The sequence below is a fragment of the Sander vitreus genome, chromosome 5, assembly GCF_031162955.1.
Source record: "Sander vitreus isolate 19-12246 chromosome 5, sanVit1, whole genome shotgun sequence".
NCBI lineage: Eukaryota > Metazoa > Chordata > Actinopteri > Perciformes > Percidae > Sander > Sander vitreus.
The window spans coordinates 2,578,308-2,602,868 of record NC_135859.1 but is presented as its reverse complement, the minus strand read 5'-3'; the positions used below and the strand labels follow the sequence as shown (position 1 = coordinate 2,602,868).

The 24,561-nt window shown below is 40.8% G+C and overlaps 1 protein-coding gene across 3 annotated transcripts; it reads left to right on the top strand.

Moving 5' to 3' along the window:
- The first annotated feature begins 1,804 nt into the window (after positions 1-1,804).
- On the top strand, positions 1,805-24,039 carry tango2 (transport and golgi organization 2 homolog (Drosophila)). 3 transcript variants are annotated; one of them, XM_078250045.1, is made up of 10 exons: positions 1,805-1,914; positions 2,532-2,590; positions 2,910-3,032; positions 9,043-9,131; positions 11,731-11,850; positions 12,238-12,355; positions 18,429-18,496; positions 18,694-18,844; positions 20,990-21,094; positions 22,529-24,039. In XM_078250045.1, exons 3-10 carry the CDS (start codon positions 2,977-2,979, stop codon positions 22,647-22,649), a joined length of 828 nt encoding a protein of 275 aa, XP_078106171.1. In that variant the 5' UTR covers positions 1,805-1,914; positions 2,532-2,590; positions 2,910-2,976; the 3' UTR covers positions 22,650-24,039. The 3 variants fall into 3 exon arrangements, with proteins under 3 accessions (XP_078106171.1, XP_078106169.1, XP_078106170.1); XM_078250043.1 differs by having other exon boundaries at positions 18,691-18,844; XM_078250044.1 differs by having other exon boundaries at positions 1,820-1,861; positions 18,691-18,844.
- The last annotated feature ends 522 nt before the right edge of the window (positions 24,040-24,561 follow it).

Here is a 24,561-nt window from a genome sequence, read left to right as displayed (position 1 = left end):
GTATTACGTTCGTGTCAATGTATTTGATACAATAAGCTATTCAGCGGCATACAATCCAGTTCCCACCGCCGTATCACATTAAAAACACCGAATATTTAACAAAAGCCTTGATAAATATTTTCTAGCACACCGGGTCCGTATATCCTAATCAATATGCCTTATCTAAGCACCTGCTCACTCATCCGAAAGGAAGCCGACGGTTTATTTAAAGCGATTCAAGTGTCAGTTTACATTGTTGTTTCATTGTTTTTTATCGGCACACCCTCCCCCTGAGTTGTAATGGCACAGGCTAAAACTTGGCGTTGCAAGATATTCAGCACATGGAAAGCAAAGAGCTGTTTTAGCCTACCTCAGTTTCTCCTGTTCATCCTTGTTTTTTTGGAAGCGAAGAGACTCTCCAGTGTGATGTGCAGTAGTCCGAGCCTCGGCTGAATAACGCTATTCTGCATGCAACTTGGTTGCTGCAGGGATATACTACTGTTACAACGTTCCAAATCTCAAATTGTAGTTGACAGGTTGCTGCTCGAGCGTCCTTTCAGTCACGCGCCACATGTAAAAAAACAACAACAAAAAAAAACAAGTATCCTAACAGATTTAAAAGTTAGCCTACTTCTTGTACTCAAAGCGACTGTCGTTAATTGTTACTAATTAGTGACTGCGACGTTGTGTTGTATGAAAGGCGGGGCGGCTTCTATCCTCTCATCCACAGCAGGGCTGGATGCTGTCGGTCACAGTTAGTGTTGTCCCCGCCCCATCACCACTCGCACAGTAGGCTATTGGAGGAAATTTGTGATTGATTTATTTATCACATTATTAATTATTAATTCAGTAATTTACTCTTGTTCTCATTTTAAATTGTTCTCATTATGTAAGGAGTCAATGCTAAGCTTAATTGTTTATGGGAAAATGATTATTTAATTTGCCACAAAACACAGATTATCAGTTGGTCACTCAGACAGTATGTATGTTTATATATATATATATATATATATATAATTTTTTTAAACCATCTGTTCCGTCTTCTATTTCTCTGAATGATGTACCTCTATTGTTATAGTATTGTCAAGTCAGCAAAAATACAAATAAAATTTCTGGTGAATGTGATTTCAAAGTAAAAGTTCTCAAAGCGATGTATTACACCAGAGTAACACATGGCTACAATATAGTGTATGTACTAAAGAAATCGGCAAACAGCAAGTGGTTTAATTTTTAAAGTTTAAGATGGTGGACAACATTCAGAGTATGACCATGTGTTAAGCAATAGAGTATTTATTTATTTATTTATTAAATGTTTTAAGTTGTCCTGTAGGCCCTGGAATGAAAGTGCTGTAATCAGCACTGAATCTTCTGCTTCAGCCTTGGGGTTGAAGTTGATGTACATTTCAGTCACACTATCAGAATAACCAGAGGCAACCCTGATTAGAATGCATGAAAAGTTGACCTTAGTACCTAATTAAAGTAATTCAATTAAATTCAATTAAATTCAATTAAAGGTTGTGTGCTCCAATTTTGCCCTGCTCTCAACAAGCCAAGTCTAAATCCACATTTTGAATAATTTCACCAACTCGTTTATAATATCAATGCTTTTATTTTGAACTGACCGGAAAAGTAATTATTACTGTTTGCTGTTAGCCTGTGGATTGTATATTGCAAACTGACCAATCACCGCGAACTTAGCCTTGTTGGAAGTGCACTCGTTTTATCCATTTATATTGCCGGGGTGGGCGGGATTCAAGGACAACGCACAAAGAATAAATATTCGCGCCCGCTGTAGAGATTTATGAGACGACTGGAGACACAAATCGAGTTCACTTAATATGAACACTTCATTTTAGTTGACACCAGCGAGTGTAAAGGGACAGTGAGTACAACTAGCCGACACTACACAGCAGTAAACTGTATAGAAGACAGCGGGTAAACAATGATTTTAGCAAATATTATTTGCAGTCAAATGTGTCTAAGGTTATTTAGGTTGCTAAAGTTTGCTTTGTTTGTTATCGTTACGTTATTGACGATGTTATATTAATGCTAACGTTAGCTAGTTATTGTTTAGGTTACCAAGTTATGCTGAAACTAGTTTGCTGATAGTGGTAACGTTAGTTCTGTAATGTCACTTAACGTTAACCACTGTTTGATCTGCAAGGCAGGACTTGTGTGTTACCAGACACATAGACAAGTTGTCCAAGCTTTTTGGCTAGCTCATCTTGAAGTAGGACAACTATTAATAGCTTGCTACAGTGCTACTCACTTGTTCAACTCAGTATTATTAGACCGAAATTAATTGTTGTTGTTGAAATGTTAATTGCCTATTAATTAGCGTTAGTTACACGCGGCTAGCTAGGTAGAATCAGATGATTAGACTATCCTACAGCAGCAGCATTGAATGACATTGTGATTCATGGCTAAGCCTTTGAACTTCTGTTAATGTTACTTAATTGCTACCTTTGCACTCATTGCAGTTAAAAGAATGAGAGATAAGAAATATTTGTGATACTATGCCTAACACTTGCTATTCTGGGTCATGTTCACAGAAGGGCACAGCATGCACTCTGGATGGTCCATTTGTTTTTCCTACAGCCAAGTACTCTGTGTAAGTATTAAAATAATGAATATTTAGTGAAGTGTGTGTATTGTGATACGTGCATGCTAAAGATATGGAACATTCCAAGTAGTTTTCTTCCAGATATATTCTCTATGAACACTAATAGTCAAGAAAACCTTTAGCTGCTGTTACCTCAATCTGTATGTTATTGCAAAATTGGAACACTCCCAACCCGGTCATCCAACACTTGTTTCACAACAGATGTCTCATTTCTACAATCTCCACACATCCATGCTCTCATACACCAAACACTCAACACTTGACTGACTAATTTAACTAAGTTACTGTTTTTTTTTCTCTTCATTAGATATGACTAAACTTTGAAGACAGATGTGCATTTAGTGAAACGTTATCATCAATTCCCCAGTACATCCATGTGTATAATTTTCTTCAAGTTTGACCCCCGGCCTGCGTCCAAAAATGCCTACAGGTGAGCAATTAACCCATTTAACAAACTTTGATACGTGGCAGGGTTGGCTCAGTGGGTAGAGCAGGCGCACATATACTTGGAGGTTTATGCCTCGACGCAGAGGTCCAGACGATTTCCTGCATGTCTTCCCCCTCTCTCTCTCCCCTTTCTCACCTAGCTGTCCTGTCAAATAAAGGCGGAAAAGCCCAAAAAAATAATCTTACAAAAACACAAAACTTTGATACTAACTGTGCTCAATGCAAAGTACAGTAGTACAAAGGACTTGTAAGGAACATATATGATGTTAAAACATAGATCATGCTCCCAGAAGATCATGAAATGCATCATGTGCAGAAAATGTATTTAAATTGCATTTGCAGCCCTGGCGTTGTACTCTAGCTACAGCTATGTTGTAAACATTCCCAAATCCTTATAAGATGTCCTGTGCTCAAACAAACTACAGCCCTTCCTTTGCTCGCATAGAAGCGAAGTGAACGGGAGGCAAATTTGCGTTGCGTAGGATGGCGAAAGCACGCCCAGCCCTACTCTGCCTCTGATTGGCCAGTACTTGTTGCCTTCGTTGATTGGATTAGTTAGGTTTAGGCATGAGGAGTGAGATTGGTTATGGTAACAATACCAGGGTAAACCAATCTGAGGCAGAGTAAGCCAGAGTAGGGTGGGTCATGCCTTTGCCATCCTAGGAAAAGGGAGGTGGATAATCGCTGATGTTTATTTTGTGCATGTGCGACCGTGGCTTAAGCAGCAAATGGAGAAACACCAAGATAAGGCTCACACGTCATATCACCTGTGCACTTTTGATGTTGGCACTGCAGTGTGTTCATGTTCACATTTTAAATCCTAAAAAGTACCCACTGTGTCCATCTTGATAAACAATGGTACAAGGCTACTTTTTACTAGATACCCAATAGGCTGTATTTTTTGGAAGGGTGTATATACAAATTATGCTTCTTCTTTTTTTTACACGGCTGTATAAAAGAAAAGAAAAAGCTGGGTTTGAATATTTCACTCAGTTTGCATCATATGGCTTCAGTGAAGTGTTGGAAAATGCAGCTACAGAATATATAGATACTTTTTTTTTTTTAATATAAGGTGAAAAAAACATTTCAGGTGTCGAGTCTTGACATCACTGCTGTCATACTCTGACAATGCTGCAATGTTCCCTATTTCATCTTGTTCCAAGATTGTCTTGTGTGCCACTTGGAGCTTTGAGAGGTGCAAACACACACACATACACACAGCAGAATAATAGTAAAGGAAAAGAGGTACAATTATATAGTTTTATCATCTTATTTTAAAAATATGTGAAACCAAGGGTCAACTGATTTTGGAGGTGTCAGTCTTTGCCAGGGCCCAAGTTGTGTATAAGGGGAACTATAGCTTTCTGTATTGGGCACATAATGTACTTGCCTACTAGCAATAGAAAATACATCATATATTTTGCTCAGATCTACCATCTTAACGCAAGCTCCATTTGCCCTACGCAGCAGTAACTGCTAACTTCTGTCAGTAGGGAGCACAGACCAGTGCACTATGTGCAGTAAATGTGAGTTACAGGGTGATGTCAACTCGAGTCCAGCGCATTATAATCCCCTTGAGCTTGACAGTGAACTTTATACCTGGCCATAGTCCATCTCTGTCCTTCCCTCTGGGAGTCTGAAGGCGGCTCAGGAGATCACAGCAGAGGTGTGGTACGAGTTCTGACTCAGACCTGAACCTGGGGAAAGGTGAAACGTACTGTGTCCTCATGTGGTTACGTCAGTGCTATATATATAGACTACTAGTAGCAGAAGTAGTTATCTTTTGCTGCAGTGACATGTAAATCAAAAGGATGGTTTTAGACTAAATTGGGTTAAAGGCAAGATTAAAGTTTCATTCAGAATAATTATTACACTCCCACAGCACAGAAAGACAGTAGTATACTGTACCTACGGTGGTTAAGGGTTAAATGGGTTAGCACAAATGACAAAATCATTACCCACATGCTGAGATTTCTGTATTTCGAAACTCTTCATATCTAGCCTGCACTGTTTTTGTTTTTTTATTTCAACTTTTTCAGCTGCTCAGAAAAAAGCAGTGCTGCAATCAACCAACCAGCATTGTAATATGATTTTGACTTGTAATTATAGCACTTCCTTTAGGCTAGTTAATGTCATTGAAATATCAGCAGCTTCACTAGCAGTCCCTAGAGGGATTGACTAAACATTGATAAGATAAATTATGATAAGTGCTGTAAGCAAGTTGACATTTTGACCGAACACTGGCTTAAGAGAGAACCTGTCCAATGCCTAAAAGGTTGCTGATGTGTCTCGACCAATGGATGGCTTGCCATAATATTTGGTACAGATATCCAGGGTTCCCAGAGGATGAATCCTCATGACTTTGGTTATCTCTAGCCAGAGATGGGGACTCGAGTCTGAGACTCGGACTCGAGTCGCACTTAAGTTGCACAAACAGTGACTTCAGACTTGACTTGCGACTCGACCCAAAAGACTTCAGACTTGACTCTGACTCGAGCTTCTAAACTCGTCAACAACCTGTTTTCATGAAATTATTGCTTTTTAAATCTAAATTCATTCATGTATTTCTATTTTCATTTATTGGCGCATATACGTTGGGTAAACGTATGACGAGCTGTATGTCCCCTGCCCTATGCTATAATGTGCAACCTAACACATGCGCTATGCCTTATGTGCGCGGACTCACATAAATGCATTGACATGGCAACACCAAGTCCTCCCGGAGTTGTGCCTTTTTTCTTTAGTTTTCCTTTCAATAACTTGGATTTTATTTATTTATTATATTTATTAAATTCCAGCTATTTTTCAAAATACCTTGTATTGGAGCAAATAGTTGATCAAGTGGAAATGAAATGTGACATGATGTTATACCTTATAGCTAACTCTGGTACTGCTAAGGAGCTGTGCATCGTCCCTGTCAAATAAATAAATAAAACTAAATAATGAAAGGTCAAGGGCTGACAAAAAGTATATGGAATGATCCAATGGGAATCATGAATATCCTTGAATACATAGTTCCACATCAAATCTAAAGTGGATGCTGCTGTGTCCATAGACCACTGTGTTTACTGAATAGACAAAGAATCCGAGTTCAGTATTCATGCAGAGCTTTGATACCTCTCTGCTTCTCACCATCCCTCCTACACGATGCAGCTGGCTGACTGTTACTGTGATCAGAGCTGCACGCATGCGATTCTCCCTCAGGATCTGATAGCAGATGCTCTTTCTCTGGTATAGCATCATTAGTGTTAGCTTTGTTTTCTGGAGCAGCAGTGGCTCACACAGCGCCATGGGAACGGGCTGCCATTAGCCCTCGATGCACAGAGGTCGACCCCTATTAGGTCAGTTTGGTTTATCGGTTTGCTCTTAGCAGCATCCACCCACCCATGATTAATAGGAGGACCATTGCCAAGCTCAGGAGGAACAAACATCTAAAGAGGTCAATAGATATTATTGGCCTTTTTTTCTGGCCTATGTAGTTTTCCCAAAGGCTATATAAGTGCCTCTTTACAATGTTTAAATCCATATCTCAACAATCTTTTACTCAAATTCTATAAATGTACGTATGTAACACGATGCACTATATGTTGGTGCTTAGCATGCTTACGTACCATAAAATGCATGTATGTCGGGCGCCCTGGTAGCTCACCTGGTTGAGCGTGCGCCCCACGTACAAAGGCTCAGTCCTTACCGCAGCGGCCCAGGTTAAAGTCCGACCCGTGGCCACTGCTGCATATAATTTCCGCTCTCTCTCCCCTTTCCTGTCTTCAGCTGTCCTGTCAAATAAAGGCCAAGAATGCCCAAAAATAATCTTTAAAAAAAAAACATGTATGCTTCTCTGCTAAAATGCTAATTCATGTTTACAAAAGTCAAAAGATGCAATAGGAAGAGGTCATCTGTTCCTCTGAGCCAAAGAAAGATTTTTTTTTTTTTTTTTCTGTTTCATAGCTGCTGGATGAGGCTGTGTGCATGTGTGTTGCTGTGTGAGGATTCAGAGTAGATTACAAAAGCTGAGTGAGGATATATAGCCACTAAGTGATGTTACAGTAACCGTTCCTCGCTGCACAGTTGACGGTAGTGACCTGCTAGTAAAGGCATGTAGAAACTAATGGCTGGTGTTGCATTAGATACAGGTCACACTTTGTAGCTGTTCATGTCCATTAACATAATGACATCATTACTCACCCTGAATAATAATGCAGGTCAAAGTGTAGTGTAGTGCTTAACTGACAGGCAGCCTGTGTCAGACAACGCAGTCCCATTCACGGTGATTTATTTTAAACCACACTCGTGTGTGTGTGTGTGTGTGTGTGTGTGTGTAAATGTGTTTGTTGTAGCCTTGCTTAGGCAATAGAAACATATAAAACGCCTGGAAAGGTTAGATGGGAGGCAGGCACGGACAGCTTTTTTTTATATATATATATATATATATATATATATATATATATATATATATATATATATATATATATAGTGTTAACCCCTTAACATGCAGTTTACCTCCTAAGTAGCTTTAAAGTGTTCATGTTATTCTCATTTTCAGGTTCATAATTGTATTTAGAGGTTGTACCAGAATGGGTTTGCATGGTTTAATTTTGTTCTGTTTTTAGCTACAGAGTGAGGCATCTCACTTCTGTTCCATCTTTGTTGGGAGTTGCACATGCTCAGTACCTAGGTAAGGACTACTAGCCAGTCAGAAGCAGAGTATGAGGGCCCTGACAGTACCTAGGTAAGGACTACTAGCCAGTCAGAAGCAGAGTATGAGGGCCCTGACAGTAGCTAGTTAAGGACTACTAGCCAGTCAGAAGCAGAGTATGAGGGCCCTGACAGTACCTAGGTAAGGACTACTAGCCAGTCAGAAGCAGAGTATGAGGGCCCTGACAGTACCTAGGTAAGGACTACTAGCCAGTCAGAAGCAGAGTATGAGGGCGTGCCCTGACAGTACCTAGGTAAGGACTACTAGCCAGTCAGAAGCAGAGTATGAGGGCGTGTCCTGACAGTAGCTAGTTAAGGACTACTAGCCAGTCAGAAGCAGAGTATGAGGGCGTGCCATGCTAGCAGCTAGGCGAGCATTATAATGTGTGTTCCAAAGTGACCACTTTTGTCTCTGAAGTAAAGGCTGGACTACAATAGAGCTGTTTGGAGCAGTTTGTGAACAGTGTTTTCTGTAATTCAGGTATACATGAACTCCCCTTTTTATTGTGTCTGCTCCTAAAACAGACACTTCCTGAATGTAGCGGACAGCAGACAAAAGGCAAAATCAAAAAAAACAGTGACAGGGGAAATTGAGTAACATAAGTAGGCAATAATCGATTATGGTCTGTCACTGCAGCGATGCAGAATTGTCCAGGTCCGCATCGCGATGCATCGATGCAGTGATTCATTTCAACACCCCTAGTAACGGCCCTTCTTGTCCAGAGCTGAAGATCTTTGCCTATCATTTTACACCGGCTCGGGCTTGCGCGGTAAATGAGCGGTCAGGTGATGCATTTTGATTAGCGTGTAAATGAATGCTGAGGAGGTGAAACAGAGGCTGGCCTCTGGAGGACTTATTTTATTTCTTTGTTCCAACTTCCAAGTGGCCTATAGCCTATGTTAGTCATGAATATATTATGTTAATTTTTTTTATTATAATGACTCATTCTTGACAAAAGGCAAAGAGCTGTGTGCGTGCGCACATTTGAATAATGTCGGGCTGTAAACGGGTTCAGGCTTTTAAAAAGCTGTCAATCAAAATGTATTTGTCGGGCTCGGGCCTTGTCAGGCCTAACCTTTTAAGGCCCTATTACAGCTCTAGTCTTGTCTGTCTTCCAATTCATTAGCTTATGGGATGGCATGAATTAGTCGTTGATAATGGATCTGCCGTTGAGACCAGCAATGGCCTTCTGTAATACCTCATTGGTTCACGTCGCGAGCAAATAAACAAGACTCACTGAATGAACAAAGATAACCCGACAACCTCTGAACCCCTGTCTCTCGCTCCCCCTCCGCAGGCTAATTTTGGCTGCAAACAGAGATGAGTTCTACAACAGGCCGTCCAAAGCTGCAGACTTCTGGGGGACCAACAGTGAGATCCTCAGCGGTAAGTCTGGTCATTTGAGTCCAGCTCGCCACACACCATTTCACTACATCACAAATACACATTTGAAAAATAAATAGTAAAGCACTTAATGCCACTAAATGAATAACTTCTTGCTAGTCTTCTTTTAACAGGAGAGAATTAGTACACATGGAAAAAGTTAGACCAGTCATTTGTGCAGGCTTTGGCCTTTATTCAACCAATTAAGTTCCCAAGGTTGGAAGGCTCTTTTGCCAGGGAGACAAAATGGTTAAAAGTTGCAATCAAAACAACACAATATCAGGCAATGGATAATAGAGCTGCAAAGATGAATCGATTGATCGATTATTCGTCAGTTAATCACCAACTGTTTTGATAATCAATTTATCGGTTTGAGCAATTTTTTTAAAGAAAAAATAGTAAGAATTCTCTAAAATGTGAATATGTTCTAGTTTCTTCTCTCCTCTATGACAGTAAACTGAATATCTTGGAGTTGTGGACAGAACAAGTCATGTGAGGACGTCACCTGGGGCTTTGGGAAACACTGATCACCTTTTTTCACAATTTTCTGACATTTTAGAGACCAAGTAACGCAATTCAATTTTATTTATAGTATGAAATCATAACAAGAGTTATCTCGAGACACTTTACAGATAGAGTGGGTCTAGACCACACTCTATAATTTACAAAGCCCCAACAATTACAGTAATTCCCTCAAGAGCAAGCATTAGCAGTAGCTATTGCGACAGTGGCGAGGAAAAACTCCCTTTTAGGAAGAAACCTCGGCAGACCCAGACTCTTGGTAGGCGGTGTCTGACGGTGCCGGTTGGGGGTGTGATGAACAGTGGCAATAATAGTCATTAATCATTAATTAACTAATCGGTTAATCGAGAAAATGATCAACAGATTAATCATACCCATACAAATTTTACAAAAATGTTCTCGATATAGAGGAATTTGTGTTACATCTTGACAGATAGAATATGTGTTAGACTTTAAAACATATGTCTCTTGGCTCTGTAACTATGTGAAAATGCAGCAGATGTTGGCTTTTTAGCCATGGTTTATTCAAGGATACATGGGTTTCAATAATCGAGGGAAAATCTGTCTGCCACTTCAGAATCCAATTCTCCTCTACTCCGTCACAGGATATCCCCACCCACAGTAAACTATACTTAATTGACTGATGTCCAATACACATTATAGCCAAGCAGAGGAAATCAATCACCAGGCCTTTTTTTCCTCTGAAGGCGGAAACGCAGAGATAGCTTCGTTGTTCGTCAGTCTCCTTTTCCCCTCTGTAATAGAGGGGTCAGGACTCCAGTAGTGGGCCCTTAATTGATGGCTGCTTTTATGCGGTGTGACAGGAATAAATGGCTCTGCCTTATCTGCGGGGCCGGGGGTGCGGAGGCAGGGCCCTGAAGGAGACACAGCATGACGCAAAGGGAAGTAAGCTATAGCTCCCAGTGGGATCAGGCTTGCTTTCTATCTACTCCCAGAGGAGTAAGACCGCTTGGCTGCTGTGGTCACTGTCACTATAAGTGGACCTGTCTTTATTGATCACCAGGAAGTGCAGCAGACATGCAGTCTACCTTTCCCATGTCATGCGAAGAAGAGGTATGTGGAAAGATAACAACAGATTCGTTGATGGATTGAGTTTATTTAATCACTGCCAAAGCTACACACGAGGGTAGTCCAATCAAAAGACAGATCGAAGGATATACTCCTCCTATACTGATCTTTTTATGTCAATAACGGTCAATGGAGTATTTCATTAGGTGTGTCTTAATGCAGGCTAGTTTAAGTTCAGTATCTTTTCTTTCTTCCTTTGCCCGCCTTTCGCGTTCTAAGGATGCCAAGGAACGTTCCCCATTGTCGTAAGACAAACGTTGTAATTGGAAAAAAAAGGGTTAACCTATGAGATTAAGGTCTATGTTCAGTAATGCTTACACAGGTCTATAATTTTCTAGTCTATATCGACGACAATTCATTTAGGGGATTGCTCCGGTGCTGCCGGAAGATCTGCCGGATGTCCGTCCCCTTCCTCTGTCTTTGTGTTGGCGTTCTAACCTCCGGTGGATTTGTGAGGACTATGGTTAACTGCTCCTCAGATCTCTGCAGGGTAAATCCAGACAGCTAGCTAGACTATCTGTCCAATCTGAGTTTTCTGTTGCATGACTAAAACAACCTTTTGAACGTACACACGTTCCACCAAAACAAGGTCCTTCCCGAGGCTGTTTACCAGCGGCACTGTTATTGCGTCCGGTGCTTAGCGTCACCCAAGACGTTTGTGATTGGTTTAAAGAAATGCCAATAAACCAGAGCACATTTTCCTCCCATCCCGGAGTGCTGTGGAGGAAAAATACAGTACTATCATAAGGAAGACTTACTTACTGGACCTGTGTTGAACATAGGGTTCTTAAACCATTGTGTAAAATCAGCAGAAACCTGGGAAATGACTTTACTAAATTGATACTAACAGGGTATTGAATGTTGTGGGAATTGTTCAAAAGTATGGAGGAAACACGGTTATAAATTATTATAATAATTCATTTTTTTAAGAGTTATTTATAACTCTTATAATGGCTTTTAAGAAACATTTGACTACTTTTGTGTTAACCAGGCCTGGACCTGGAATGTAGTAAGGAGGGAGGATCATGGCTGGGGATCAGCAAGCGGGGCAAGCTGGCTGCAATCACCAACTACATGGAAGGACGTCTCAACCCCGATGCACAAGGAAGAGGTGAGCCAGCCATGAAAAAGTCACAAATATATTATTCACTGATCAAATGCATCCATAGTCTCCACAGACTCCTGTGAAGTATGAAGAATGTTGCTTACACTTTTAGATGTATTTGATAACTTAACTGGTCCTAATAGTCTACTCATGCAATTTCTTTAATAGGTTGGTACTGTATAGTTTATCATTCACCCTTTAAAGCGCAACATTGCATTTCTGGCTGCATTTTGAAGGGTCTTGTGGAACCATTTGTGGTGCAAGTTTCACATATCTACTGTATCTTTTTTATTATTTATATGTACATATTTTATATGCATTATTAACAACTAGGCTGGGTTTATTGAGTGCTAAATTTAAGAACCATTTCTTTTAACCTTTGCCGTTCTGCAGGATTTCTAGTGTCTAACTACCTTATGGACAAGGATCTGGACTGCTACTCTTACCTGAAGAAGGTGTCGACAGAAAGCCACCTGTACAACGGCTTCAACCTCATCACTGCGGAGTTCAAGTGAGTGAAAGGTGTGGTGACATCTATCTTAAGTGTATAGTCCATTCACTGGTAAAGCTTAGTGAAAGATGTATTAACATCATGAGAATCTTTACATTGAGATTTAGTTGCAAGAAGAAATGTTTGTCTTCCAGTAAGCAGCCATACTCGCAAGCTGGTACATTTTACAAGTTGGAATTTATTTCAGAGTTAGAAAAAAATACGTAATGTAGCCACCTTAAGCGATTCTTTACTGCACTGTTTTGGTGTCATGAAGTGATATCTGCAAATGCTTGTGCACTAAAGGAATCAAACTCAGTTAGTTGAGAATGGACTATAACTCTGTTCCTCTGAATTCTGGCCTTGCCTTGGAATGAAACCGCAAAGGCAGCGTCTTCATCTCTGGAGTGCTAAGAAGGCAGAACTGAAAAAGAAATCTAGGCTGCTGAGCTGTGAAAGAGCCAGCATTAAAATTCTGAAGAAATACCTGTTCATGTTTCAGGGTTTCAGACAAATGAAAATCTTGACAGCATTAAAAATGATGAGTTTTTTTTTCTTTCTTTCTTTTTTTCGCCTCGCCTGCTTCACCATCCCGACTGACTGAATTTGGTGAAGTGAGAGAAATCAAAGTGGGTTCAGTGCACACAGAGATAGTTGTCATGGTGGATGCCCCTGTAGACAATTGGCATTGAAATGGGTCTCAGTTTCTGCCAGCGAGAGGTTGGCGGTTCAGCTCCAACATACACACCGCCAGACACACCAGACTGTATCCCTGGGGGGGGGGGGGGGTTTGATGTCATGATCTGTGTATCCTGGTAACATGGCCTCAAGGAGGATCTCTTCTCAAGACGGGTTTTCATGCTTGTCCCGCCCTTCCTCCATGTTGTTTTAGCATCACTTTAAGGTTCGAGAGATACATTGGTTTTCTGCTCTATTAATAGTAATTATAATACATTTTATTTATATAGCGCTTTACATGGTACTCAAAGACACGTTACAGTAAAACCAGCACATATAGCACGTTAACAACATATAAGCAATAAAACCAACACATAAAACAAGCATATTAAAATATAAAAAACAATAAAACCAGTAACTGTCTGGTGAGAAATGTAAAACTATTGTATGTGGAAAACTAATCTGAAGAGGTTTTGATGTGTGAGTGTTTTTAATGTTTCCAGGTCATTATTAGGCTTAAATATCATTTTTAGAAACAATGATGTCAGTATAGTGTCCAATACGATAGTACTGGACGATACGATTTTAAAGATTTTTTTTTTTTGGGGCATTTTCACCTTTTTAATGGACAGGACAGCTAGGTGAGAAAGGGGGGAGAGGGGGGGACGACATGCAGAAAATCGTCACAGGTCTGACTCAAACCCTGGACCTCTACGTCGAGGCTTAATCCTCTCAGTACATGTACCAAAATATGTCTGATTTTATTTGCAAAGCTTATTTATCTCAGTGAACTAGCATGTTGCTACTCCCCACAGTAGGCTGCTTGAAACACAGACTATCAACACACAGGACCAGTTGACCAATCACAGTCCTTGCGGTCTGCGTCGCCTCGACGCAAAGTTACACATTTTTGGAGGTGCACGTCGAGCTATGGCGGAGGGCTCGGAGAGGGGTTCGCAACTACGCAGAAGGGTCTGCGGGGGTACCCCGTCGATTCGACACAGAAGCATAAAACAGCCTTAAGCAACCAAAATATGCAAATGTCCTTGTTAAGACCGGGAGCTGCAGTTGTGCTTGCGCTGCCCCAGTGGAATTCCTCTTAAATGAAAGAAAAAGGTGCCACCCCACCCTCACCGTGCTGTCATCTGAGGCTGAAATCACTCAGCAGAGCCTCGTGCTATGAAAGTACTGTGTTTGTTTCTCTCCTCAAATACCCATCTGCTGGGTGCTGCGTTCACTGCAGATAGAGATGACACACAGTGACTGAAAGCAAGCCTTCATCTTTTTTATAAACAGCGTCATTACCAGCCTATTTGTTTTCCAATGTGGTGTGCCCAGCAGCTCCGAGGAAATAAGGCGTCTAGTTTCTTTTCCGGATCAATAACTACATCTGGTGGATAGAGAGTACCACTATATTACAATTAGAGGATCTCTCATTCATCTGTAACCAGCTACATGATTTATGATGGGGCAGCAGTGGGAGACACCATTTTTAAACAGTGTTTCTTTTTAAATAATTTTTGGGGCATTTTTAGGCCTTTATTTTCACAGGACAGATGAAGACATGAAAGGGGAGAGAGAGCGGGAATGACCTGCGTCGAGGAGTAAACCTCTATATGTGCCTGCTCTACCAACTGAGCGAAACCGGCCACTTCACTCCGGGTTTTTTGTGATCAAAAAGTGTGTGTGATCACCTTCATTGTGATGCAATGAGTAGAAAGGGTGTACACTTAATACAGAACCCAGAGGCATTCATGTATTCCACTCTGGCCATAATTTATGTATTGCTCCTTTTAAATTGTGATGCTTGTTAAACCAATCCTGCCTCCATTAATAATCCATGACCATGTTGGGTTGAGTTGTACATGCAAGTGATTTGGTCAGTGGCATCGTACCGAGCCTTCCCTCCGTGGAGCTAATAGCATGAATATTTCCTTTTTGATCTCAGATCATCTCTGCTCTCAAAGCTCCTTTTTTATAGACTTTTCTATAGCTTTGGTTTTTGATCTGATTTCATGTCACTCTCACTTTAAAGTCAATGCCCAGATATTATCCATTTTAAATAATATTTCGTCTGATGTTTGCCTGCAACCAAATGCCCCGCTTAATGCACTTTCAGTCAGACAGTGTGGGGCTGCTTTATCAAAACAACTTTTAGAATGTGGTTCAATCTTATGGTCTCTAACCATGTGTTGTAATTCTTGGCAGAAACTAGTTTGAGCTGAGAAAGACAAACAGCGGCGCACCAGATACGCACATTCCAGAGTATCTGGGGTGGATGAACTCTCAACATTTTAAAGACCATGAATATTTGTTTTTCCAAGCACTACTAAGATTACCTGTTGGAAAATCACATTCTCTTTGAGTAAAATAGAACATGATTATGTACCCAATAGAATTAGAAGTAGATGCTCACAGTAAATAGCTCAAATATAGCCTGCATTGTTCATTGAGGGAATCCAGATGTCTGAAAATTGCCACAAAAATCTAAATACTTGATTTTAGCTTTACCATTGTTAGCATGCAGTCATATAAAACATCAGGAGAAGATCCTAATCCTACTATATTTTCCTGCCTTTATCTTTCCATAAAACCAAAGTATTGGACAAAGTGAAATTTTGATCTGATGATGGAGCTAAAGGAAAACTCACTGGATCACCAAAGTTATTACAATTCATCCTGAGGGGAATGTGAATGTCAATTCCAAATTTCATTGAAATCCATCCAGTAGTTGTTGTGCCATCTGACTTTTAACCACAAATGTCAATCTTGTGATGGTGCTTAAGGAAAAGTCAGGGAATCTCCAAAGTCATTAGGATTCATCCTCTGGGAACTAAGAATATCGGAACCAAGTTTTATGGTAATCCATCTAACAGGTTTTGAGCTATTTCACTCGGTGGTGGACTGACTGACAGATCAACGTTGCCATCCATGAAGCTATCATGGCTAAAATGAACACTACATAAAACAAGTGTTTTATCCCCCTATTCAATGTTTTTAATGTCTGCATGTGTTGCTATACACGCACAGATGTGTGTGACTGGATACGAGAGTACATGCTGTCCTTACGTAGGAGCCCCCACCGACTACCCATCTACATTCTGAACTGATATTGTCGAAAGCTCATCTAACCATCTCCGGGCAACTACTCCACAGCTGGCGATGGGGAAACTGCTCTGCAGCCTCGCTATAGAGGACTCTTCATTAGATCGTCTCCCAGCCAGCATACTGATTACCTCTCTTACTGAGATCTGAAAAAGCCTGTTTTCGACTTTTCCCTCTTCGTTCTCAGTCTGCCCTGTGGTCTTGACCTCCTGCTGTTTCCTCATCTCAGCCCAAATCAACCCACAGCACCCCTTGATGGGAGTTTCAATATTCTAGCCAGTTTCAAATAGCAGAAATAGAGCTATACCTCTGCAAATCCTCCACCTGCTACCACCACGGTCAATTTGATGCGTATCACGGAGCAACGTGTATAAATGAGCACCAGGACCTTTTCAGGCATTGTTGAGTTCAGGGCCATGCTCAAACTAGTTTTTCCGACATTGTGTTTCCCCTTCAGCAGAACTGACAACAGGTTAAAAGTTTTACAGATTTGTCAGTTTCCCTTCAGGTTACAGTGCCATCTGCTTCCCACTGAGCAGCTACTGTGTACATGCATGTTTGAGGGGTGACTGCTATCACCCGAGTCAACATTGGCCAGTGCTGCTGTGTTCATAGTAACTATAGGAACTCAGGGAAAGCAGTTGTTTATTCAGACTGTTCAACTGGGTTTGGGTACAAGTTGGAAGCAATATCGTGTGTGTGTGTGTGTGTGTGTTCTTTAGTTGTTTTTATGAACTGACTAATCAGATGAGAGACTATGATTACTCAGTCCAGTCACCCCACCTACGTGCATGTTCAAAATTCATTGTCCCGTCACACCATCTCTTACCTCATTCTGTTTATGTGGTTGGGTTGACCTATTAGATAATGATCCTCACTGCTTCCATTACAATTGGCTGAGGAAAACGAGAAGCATTTCGTTGTATCAAGTAAAGTTTAACTTTGATGAGCAAATAAATGTACTAAAATCTTTTTTAAAGGTGGCGTATAGGATTGTGAAGATCCAGGACTTAGCCAAAAAATTTGAACATCGACAACTTCTCAGTCCCTCCTCCCTTTCCGCTAAAACCCAAAACGGTCTCCTAAGCCCCTCCCCCCACAAGGGAGAATGAATGTGTGTGTGTATGAGCAGTGATTGACACACAGACACCCCCCCTGGCCCTGATTGGTGCATCTGAACAGGGAGCGGTGATTTTAGCAAATTGTACTACAGGCTGTAGATGGTGTTAGTGGAGCCGGATTTATTTATTTTTTAATTCCCTGCTTCATGTAGTTCTACTGGAACATAGAGTCAGTTTCAGCAAATATGACAGTTAGTTTTATAAGGCTTACTTACTGCACCTTTAACATGAAGTGGTACATCTTTCTTGTGCTTAAACCAATAAATGCGTCTCAACGGTAAACCCTGTAGTCAACTTGTTTTTCACATTCATATACTGTGGTATGAAACATATATGAAATCTTTGTTAATGGGCTGGGCAAACCTTTTTTTGCTTATATGGTATAGACCAAAGGCCCGATATGTATTTTGGCTTTTAAAACTATCCGATAAAGTTTGTGGCAGAGCAACAAGCCCAGCAGCATATTTTATTCCTGTCTTGCCAGCTCTTGACTGGGAAACTTTCCAAGTTAGATGTTGAAGCAGTGTTGCGCCACATTTCAGATTGACTGATGCCACTGGTATGGCTGTCATAAAATTGACATATAGTAAAAAAAATAAATAAATAAATAAATTCCCCTGCTGGTTCAAAGGATTTGGTCCTAATTTATTATTCACTCTCCTGTACCAAAGCCGTCACAGCTGCCCTTGATGTCAGACAGATTTTTTCAGACTGAATAAATTCCCTCTAACTGAGGACTTGGCAAAGAGATCGAACACCGTAACTAAATGGCTTTGTGGTAGTGAAAGTTACTAAAAAGCAATAATTTGTATTTTGAAACATTCATTTTACCCAGTTGCTCCTTTTAGGATAGATTTAAATGCTGCAATTAACTATAGTGTTAGGTATTTTTACCATTTTGCCGATGAAACAGGCTTCTTCATTCCAATTATCCAAGACTGCAAAGAAAATCAGTCATCAAAGAATACCGTATGGTGCACTGTTGATATTCTCTTTCACCCTGAGCGCTCATTTGACAGAATTCCCTCGAGTGCTTCTTTGAACATCATCTTCTCGCTGTATTTATGTTTAGTTAAAGAGCATAGAAGCATTGTGATTCACTCTTGACACAGCCTTCATAATTAGACATAAACAATTTAATCATCACTAAATGCAATCTGCAATTTTCTGTCTTACTGTGTCCCATGTAGGGCCAAACAAGACATTGTGTGTTACTATGGAAACAGAGGCAGCCCTGAACCCATCCATCTAAAAGCAGGTCTGTGTTTTTACTATGGTTGCTGTAGAAACCGTTCCTTTCACATCAGACACCTTCTCTCAGCCTATGGCCCATTCCATGACATTTCCATGTTGATATTGTCTTTCTGTTTATTGGAGGATCATGTGCCACGAGGTCACCCAACAGAGCTTACTAGTGTACATATTTGTCTGTGTTCTTCATATGCCCATCAGCAGGAATCTACGGCTTGAGTAATTCACTGCTGGAAACTCCATGGAGGAAACTGCTGCAAGGCAAGCGTCACTTCACCAGTGTTGTCAGCGACCAGTCCCTGTCCTGCGATGGACTGGTCCAAGAGCTGCTCAGCGTCCTCAACAATGAGGAACTGTGAGTGGCGAACACCCACTTTAAAAATTCACACATCATAACAACATTTATCATATCATATTCATCTTAGTTTATGAATAATCCTATAATAATACTTTGCTTTTCTATTGATTTTAAGCTTTTCGTTCGATGTAAAGCAATTCTGTGGCTTTTAATATGGATGAATTGCCGTTAATGTTGACATGTAGGGCCCTATTTTAACGATCTAAGCGCACGGCGTGAAGCGCCTGGCGCAGGTGTGTTTAGGGCGTTTCCAAATCAACTTTTGCTAGTTTGACGGCGGAAAAAAGGGTCCGTGCACCGGGCGCATGGTTCTAAAGGGTTGTACTTAGTGTCTTCATTAATCAGAGGTGTGTTTTGGGCGTAATATGCAATCAACCAATCAGAGATCATCTCCCATTCCCTTTAAAAGCCAGGTGCGTTTGGACCTTGGAGCATTGCTATTATGATGGAGGATTTGCACCGTAATATTTTTATTTGTAATCTTCTGCATGTGTGTGTGCTGCTGTGCGTCCCTGTGTGTGTAACAAGCATAGTGTGCGCGTGCTGTGCACGAGCCCAGGAGTATTTTACTAATGCTCTGTTAAAATAACAATGAAATGCTGCGTTATTGACTTTTGACCAGGTTTTTGTCGGTCAATGGTGCCATCACTTCCCACTGCCTCAAGATAGCAATACGCCCAGAATGCACCTGAACACACCTCCCTGTAAGACCAGCACCATGGGCCACAGATGGGCTCAGGTGCATTTGCTATTTAAACGACGTGGGCGCTGGACGGGAAACTGACAACTGCGTCGGTCTTAAACTAGCAAAGACACTTGCGTCGGGCTTTGCGCCGCGCCAGGTGCAAGATAGGGCCCTTAGAAGTTATTTACATCTACGTTTACTAGAGGTGTGATGAGACACTCACGAGACGAGACACGAGATTGGGTTCACGAGAACGAGACGAGATTTTAACACTATTTTAAAGAAAACTTAAATGATGAAATATGACTGGAAAAATAGTCTTTTATTCGAACGAAGTCACAAAATGAAATGAAAATTGAAACCACACTTATGTCCGCTTTACCGGCATTGCGGCGTGCGTGCGTGCGTGTCGATTGATGTAACGTGAATTAGTTTTCCGTTGTACCGACGTAATTCTGCATTTGTGTATACTTGTGTCGCGAGACAAGTTTTAACCCAACGAGAAATTAGGTTGCGTCAACGTTCACTAGTAATATAGGGCTGCAACGATATGAGAAAATATCTAGGCTAATTGAGATTATTTTGACTGATATTGCGATTGCCATATGATTCACGATATTGGAGGGAATGATCAGTTTTGTATCAATATTAACATTTTCATTGAAAATTATTGAAATAAAAAAAAATTCAAAGGATAATAGTGTGATTTTTGCAAGGATCTGTACCAAACAAACAAAAAATCTTTAGTCTGTAGGATACGATTTGTAAGCTGGGATGTCTGCAGCACCACAATACTTAATTCAGAATGGTTTGACACATATTTTGCCTTTAACGAATATTGCGCACCCCCCTCTGCGATTTGGATATTGCACTAGTCCATATTGCAAGTTCGATGAAATTGCGATTAATTGTGTCTAATCTATAGTAATATGCAGAGTAGTATGTTGATGGTGAACATTGCTGAATTTGACCAGGTCATGTGCCATATGTGGGGTAAAATGCTGGAGGATTTCAGCATGCACACAGCTGGATAGTGTCACTGGAACATGCCAGACATTATAGATACTGTCAGGACTGAATGAGCTGTGGTTGGGGATTGCATTTAGCTGGAATCAATGTCGGTTTCCTCTTGATAACACTGTGACTTTTGCATGATGTTATGTTTATGTATAAAGGCACCCAGGCTCAACTGCATGACCTATTTTTTTGTCTGAGATATTTTCAGAAACAGTTTTCAGTGAGTTTAGAGAAAGCATGTTCATTTAGGGTTGAGACTTCAATTAGGGACAACAGAGCAGGTTGAGGAACCATTTGTTCAAGGTGTTGCTTGTACATTACATCATTTTTGGATATTATGCATGAGTCGATTGCTGACTTTAATATACTGCATGGGGAATATGACAGATAATGATCTCTTGAAAAGCTTTTCAGAGGTGCATTGTGGGTTTGATTAACAGGAACACACCTGATCCAGCTCAGGAGAGCCAGGGTGATGGTTTAAGCAAGCCGGCGATCCAGGCTCAGTCTGCAGTGTGTGTTCGCACCCCTCATTATGGCACAAGGTCAGTGTCTCCCACCTACGCCTCCTCTCTCCACACCCCCCACACCACCCCCCATCCCCTAATTGGCCTCCTAGAGAACACAGATCTGTTGCTATACATAAAAAATCAATCCTCGACACACAGTGAGCAAACAAAAGGGGATCGTCTGCACTGTGATGCCACGGTCCTAGCGGTGTCACGGTTTTGATTTTAAATGGAAAATCAAAATGAGATTTAGATTTCAATTATCAGAATAAATTGCAGGACCGCCGATTCCCACAGCATTTTTTTCTCTCTCCACCCCTGCCTACTTGCGCATGCCCAAAGAAGACACAGGACAACATTAGCTTACCAGTAGCCTGCAGCTGCACTTTTCTAGACACCACGGCCGCTGCCGGAGTCGGAGATGACGGAGAAACAACAGAACTGGAAAATCCTCCTGCTTCCCTGAAGTCACCGGTGCGGCAACATTTTGCCTTCCCCTAGTTATGCGAACAAACAACCAACATCAAAGCCTGTGGGCTCTGACAGGACTTCATAGTGCGTTCAGGTGCACCTCATTAAACTTATGGTGCATTCAAGTCCGCCTTGTAAACGCTGAGAAACTCAAATTCTTGTTGTAAAGTACCCTTCTGCCATCTAGTGGCTCGTATCGCTGCATTGCTGCCACTGCTTAAAAAAAAGTTTAAATTGAACTGAATCGTGACCAATCAAAACTAAAATCAAATTGTGGATTTGGAGAATCGTGACACCCCTACACGGTCCTGTAGCTAAAAGGTCAGAGGGTCAGTGTTTGCCAGAGCCATCAAATTGTCCTTTAACAAGGCACTGTCTGCCACCGCCTGCTCAGTCTTACTACGGGTGTTTGCTAAATACCTCAAATGTGATTTTTAAAGGGGAACTATGCAGTTTTTTTTAGCTTAATTTACCTTAACTCAACAGCTTCGGAGTCATTGGATTGGTAATATGACTTTTTTTGGGTTGAATGGTGGCCGTCTCGCTTCCTTCCCCCTAGCACCTGTGAGCGGAAAAACCACCCTTGCAACTTTGGGTCAGGAAGTATCCCGTGATATCTTGCGATGTAATGAATTGCTTCACAGCACTGCACACGAGTTTTTCACACTATCGTCATGGCTGAGCCAGCAAATAAGAAGCAGAAAGCTAGGAAAGCATCGTCGGAGGAACAGAGAAAGAGGAAACGGTAGACTGACCGAGCGAGGACTCAGACACGCGTAAACATAGGAGCTGCCAAATATCTATTCCGAAGCTGTAGGAGGAGCTCTAGAGAGAAACCTGCGAGCAAAAAGCGAAGAAATTGCCCAAACTGCATAGCGCCCCTTTAAATAATCATAGTTGTCCTTGGTGTCTTCTTTGTTTTCTTTTTTAGCATTTTAAATTGTTAATTTGAATGTGTTTGTGTTTGTTTGCTTGTATCCTGTGTCCCTGCCTATTTAGGACCAATACAATTATCCTGATAGATGCAGAAGGCAACGTGTCCTTCACAGAGCGCACCATGCTCAACTGTGACACAAGCAAATGGAGCACCAGTTCTTTCCAGTTCAAACTGCAGGCATAAAGACATGATGGAGGAAACCCACTCTGTGCCTTTCTGCATTACCTTTCCTTCCATCACCCCCCCGCCCCCCACCCCCTCCTCAAGCTGCAGTCGACCACAGCAGCTATGTGAACATGTCGGCACAGTGATAATGTATTTCTTATTCTTTATTTAAACTAAAAATGCATTTTTTTTTTTTTGAAAATGTGTGCTAATTTAAAAGATTGCCAAAGACGATTTATAATTTTGTAGAGGAAAATAATTTGACCCACATTTCACAAAACGGCAGGGTTGGGTTGCTCCAAAAAGTCTAATCCAGTACAGATCGCTGGTAACCTGCTTTAAAATGCAATCATTACAGTCAAGATTAAGATTATTTTAATGCAATCTAATTTATTCTTTTTGGTGTCATATTTTTACCTATACATGTTGTGGAGTGAACATACACTTTATGCTTAATTTCCAAACTGCAATTTGAAATTGTTTTTCTGTTTCACAAAATGGGAAAACATTGAGTCACCAGAATTTTTCTAGAGAACGTGTAATCTGATTTATGTTTACAGTTACTGTCCTAGATTAGAGCTACCAACTACTTTTTACATGTCTGATTACTGTAACTCCATTACAGATAATTAATGACTTACATCCCAACCCTGCACAACAGTAGCCTGAGTGTTGGTTACAACAGATGTTGAATGCAAACAGTTTCAGGCTCTGGATCTCTGACCACTTCCACTGCTGCTTGACAATAAAACCATTTTTTTCCCAAACACTCACATTTGGCTCACCATGTAATGATTGTTGACACAAACACACTGGGAGGAATCCATTTTTTTTAGTGACCACATGTGTTCATTCACCTGCCAGGAGATTTCTGCATTTAATGTATATCAAAAAGAGAGCTGGTTCTTCCTTTTACCGTATGTATTCTGCTCATTGTGTGTGTTAGCCATGTACCCACACGTTACTCTTCATCACTCAGGTGATGCTAATTCAGCAGGAAAAACAAAGCTGTTGAGTGCTTTTAGAAACTCAAACTGGAGAAGGCTTGTGCAAATATTAAATATCTATTATGTATTCCTCCATACTTAATGGACTAAAAGAGTTTTGAAGAGGCATATTTCCAGCATCTTGTGGGGAGAGGGATATTTCAGTGAGGACGCCCATTACCAGTGGCCCCATCGGGTTAATGTCAGCTCCTCAGGGGCCCATGAAAGCACAAGAACCCACACTTTATATTACTTGAATAATGGAGCTTTCATATAGCCATGTGGCTGTCCCAGGTAGTCTACAGCAGACGTTATTCTCTACAAAAAAAGCTAATTTAGTATTTTGAACATATGGCATTCTGACACCATGTTACAGTAGGAAATGTACAGGGGCAAATAATAAAATGAGTTACTTTGAGCTACTTTGGTTTCTGGGTCATCTTTAATGTTATTATTATTATTATTGTTATTACATGTTTTCCCTACTATGACAAGTCAAAATGTCTGCTGTGATAAAGACTTTAATGAATAAGACAAAATGTACATGGCCAACATTCATTTTAAAACAAAAAGAAAAGATGAAAAAAGAACTGCTCTTGCATTGAATTTGAGCTACATATTGTGTTGATTTGAGACGCAACACTTTTGATGTGTGTTTAAAATCTTCCCACAGGTTACCCTAACTATATAAATACATACAATAATTTGTGAAACCATCTCTACTAGCCCTGTATTTTAAGTGGTCACTTATCTACTACTGTAAGTGAACAGTGACCCCATCTGGCAAGTTAAGATATTGTGATTTACATGATCCTCATGTAGTCTGCCTCTCAAGACTTTAGGATATATGCTACTATACTGTGTATATATAATACATATATGCAATACTCTAAATCTTCTTATTACTGCGACAGGATATAGTAGAAATTTAGTGTTTAATGTGA

Bases quoted from the DNA above. Each gene is read 5' to 3' on its own strand.
- tango2 (XM_078250043.1), top strand. From the start codon at position 2,977: ATGTGTATAATTTTCTTCAAGTTTGACCCCCGGCCTGCGTCCAAAAAT. The intron at 3,033-9,042 runs GTGAGCAATTAA...CCCCCTCCGCAG, and splicing joins GCGTCCAAAAATGCCTACAG to GCTAATTTTGGCTGCAAACA. The intron at 21,095-22,528 runs GTCAGTGTCTCC...CTGCCTATTTAG, and splicing joins ACCCCTCATTATGGCACAAG to GACCAATACAATTATCCTGA.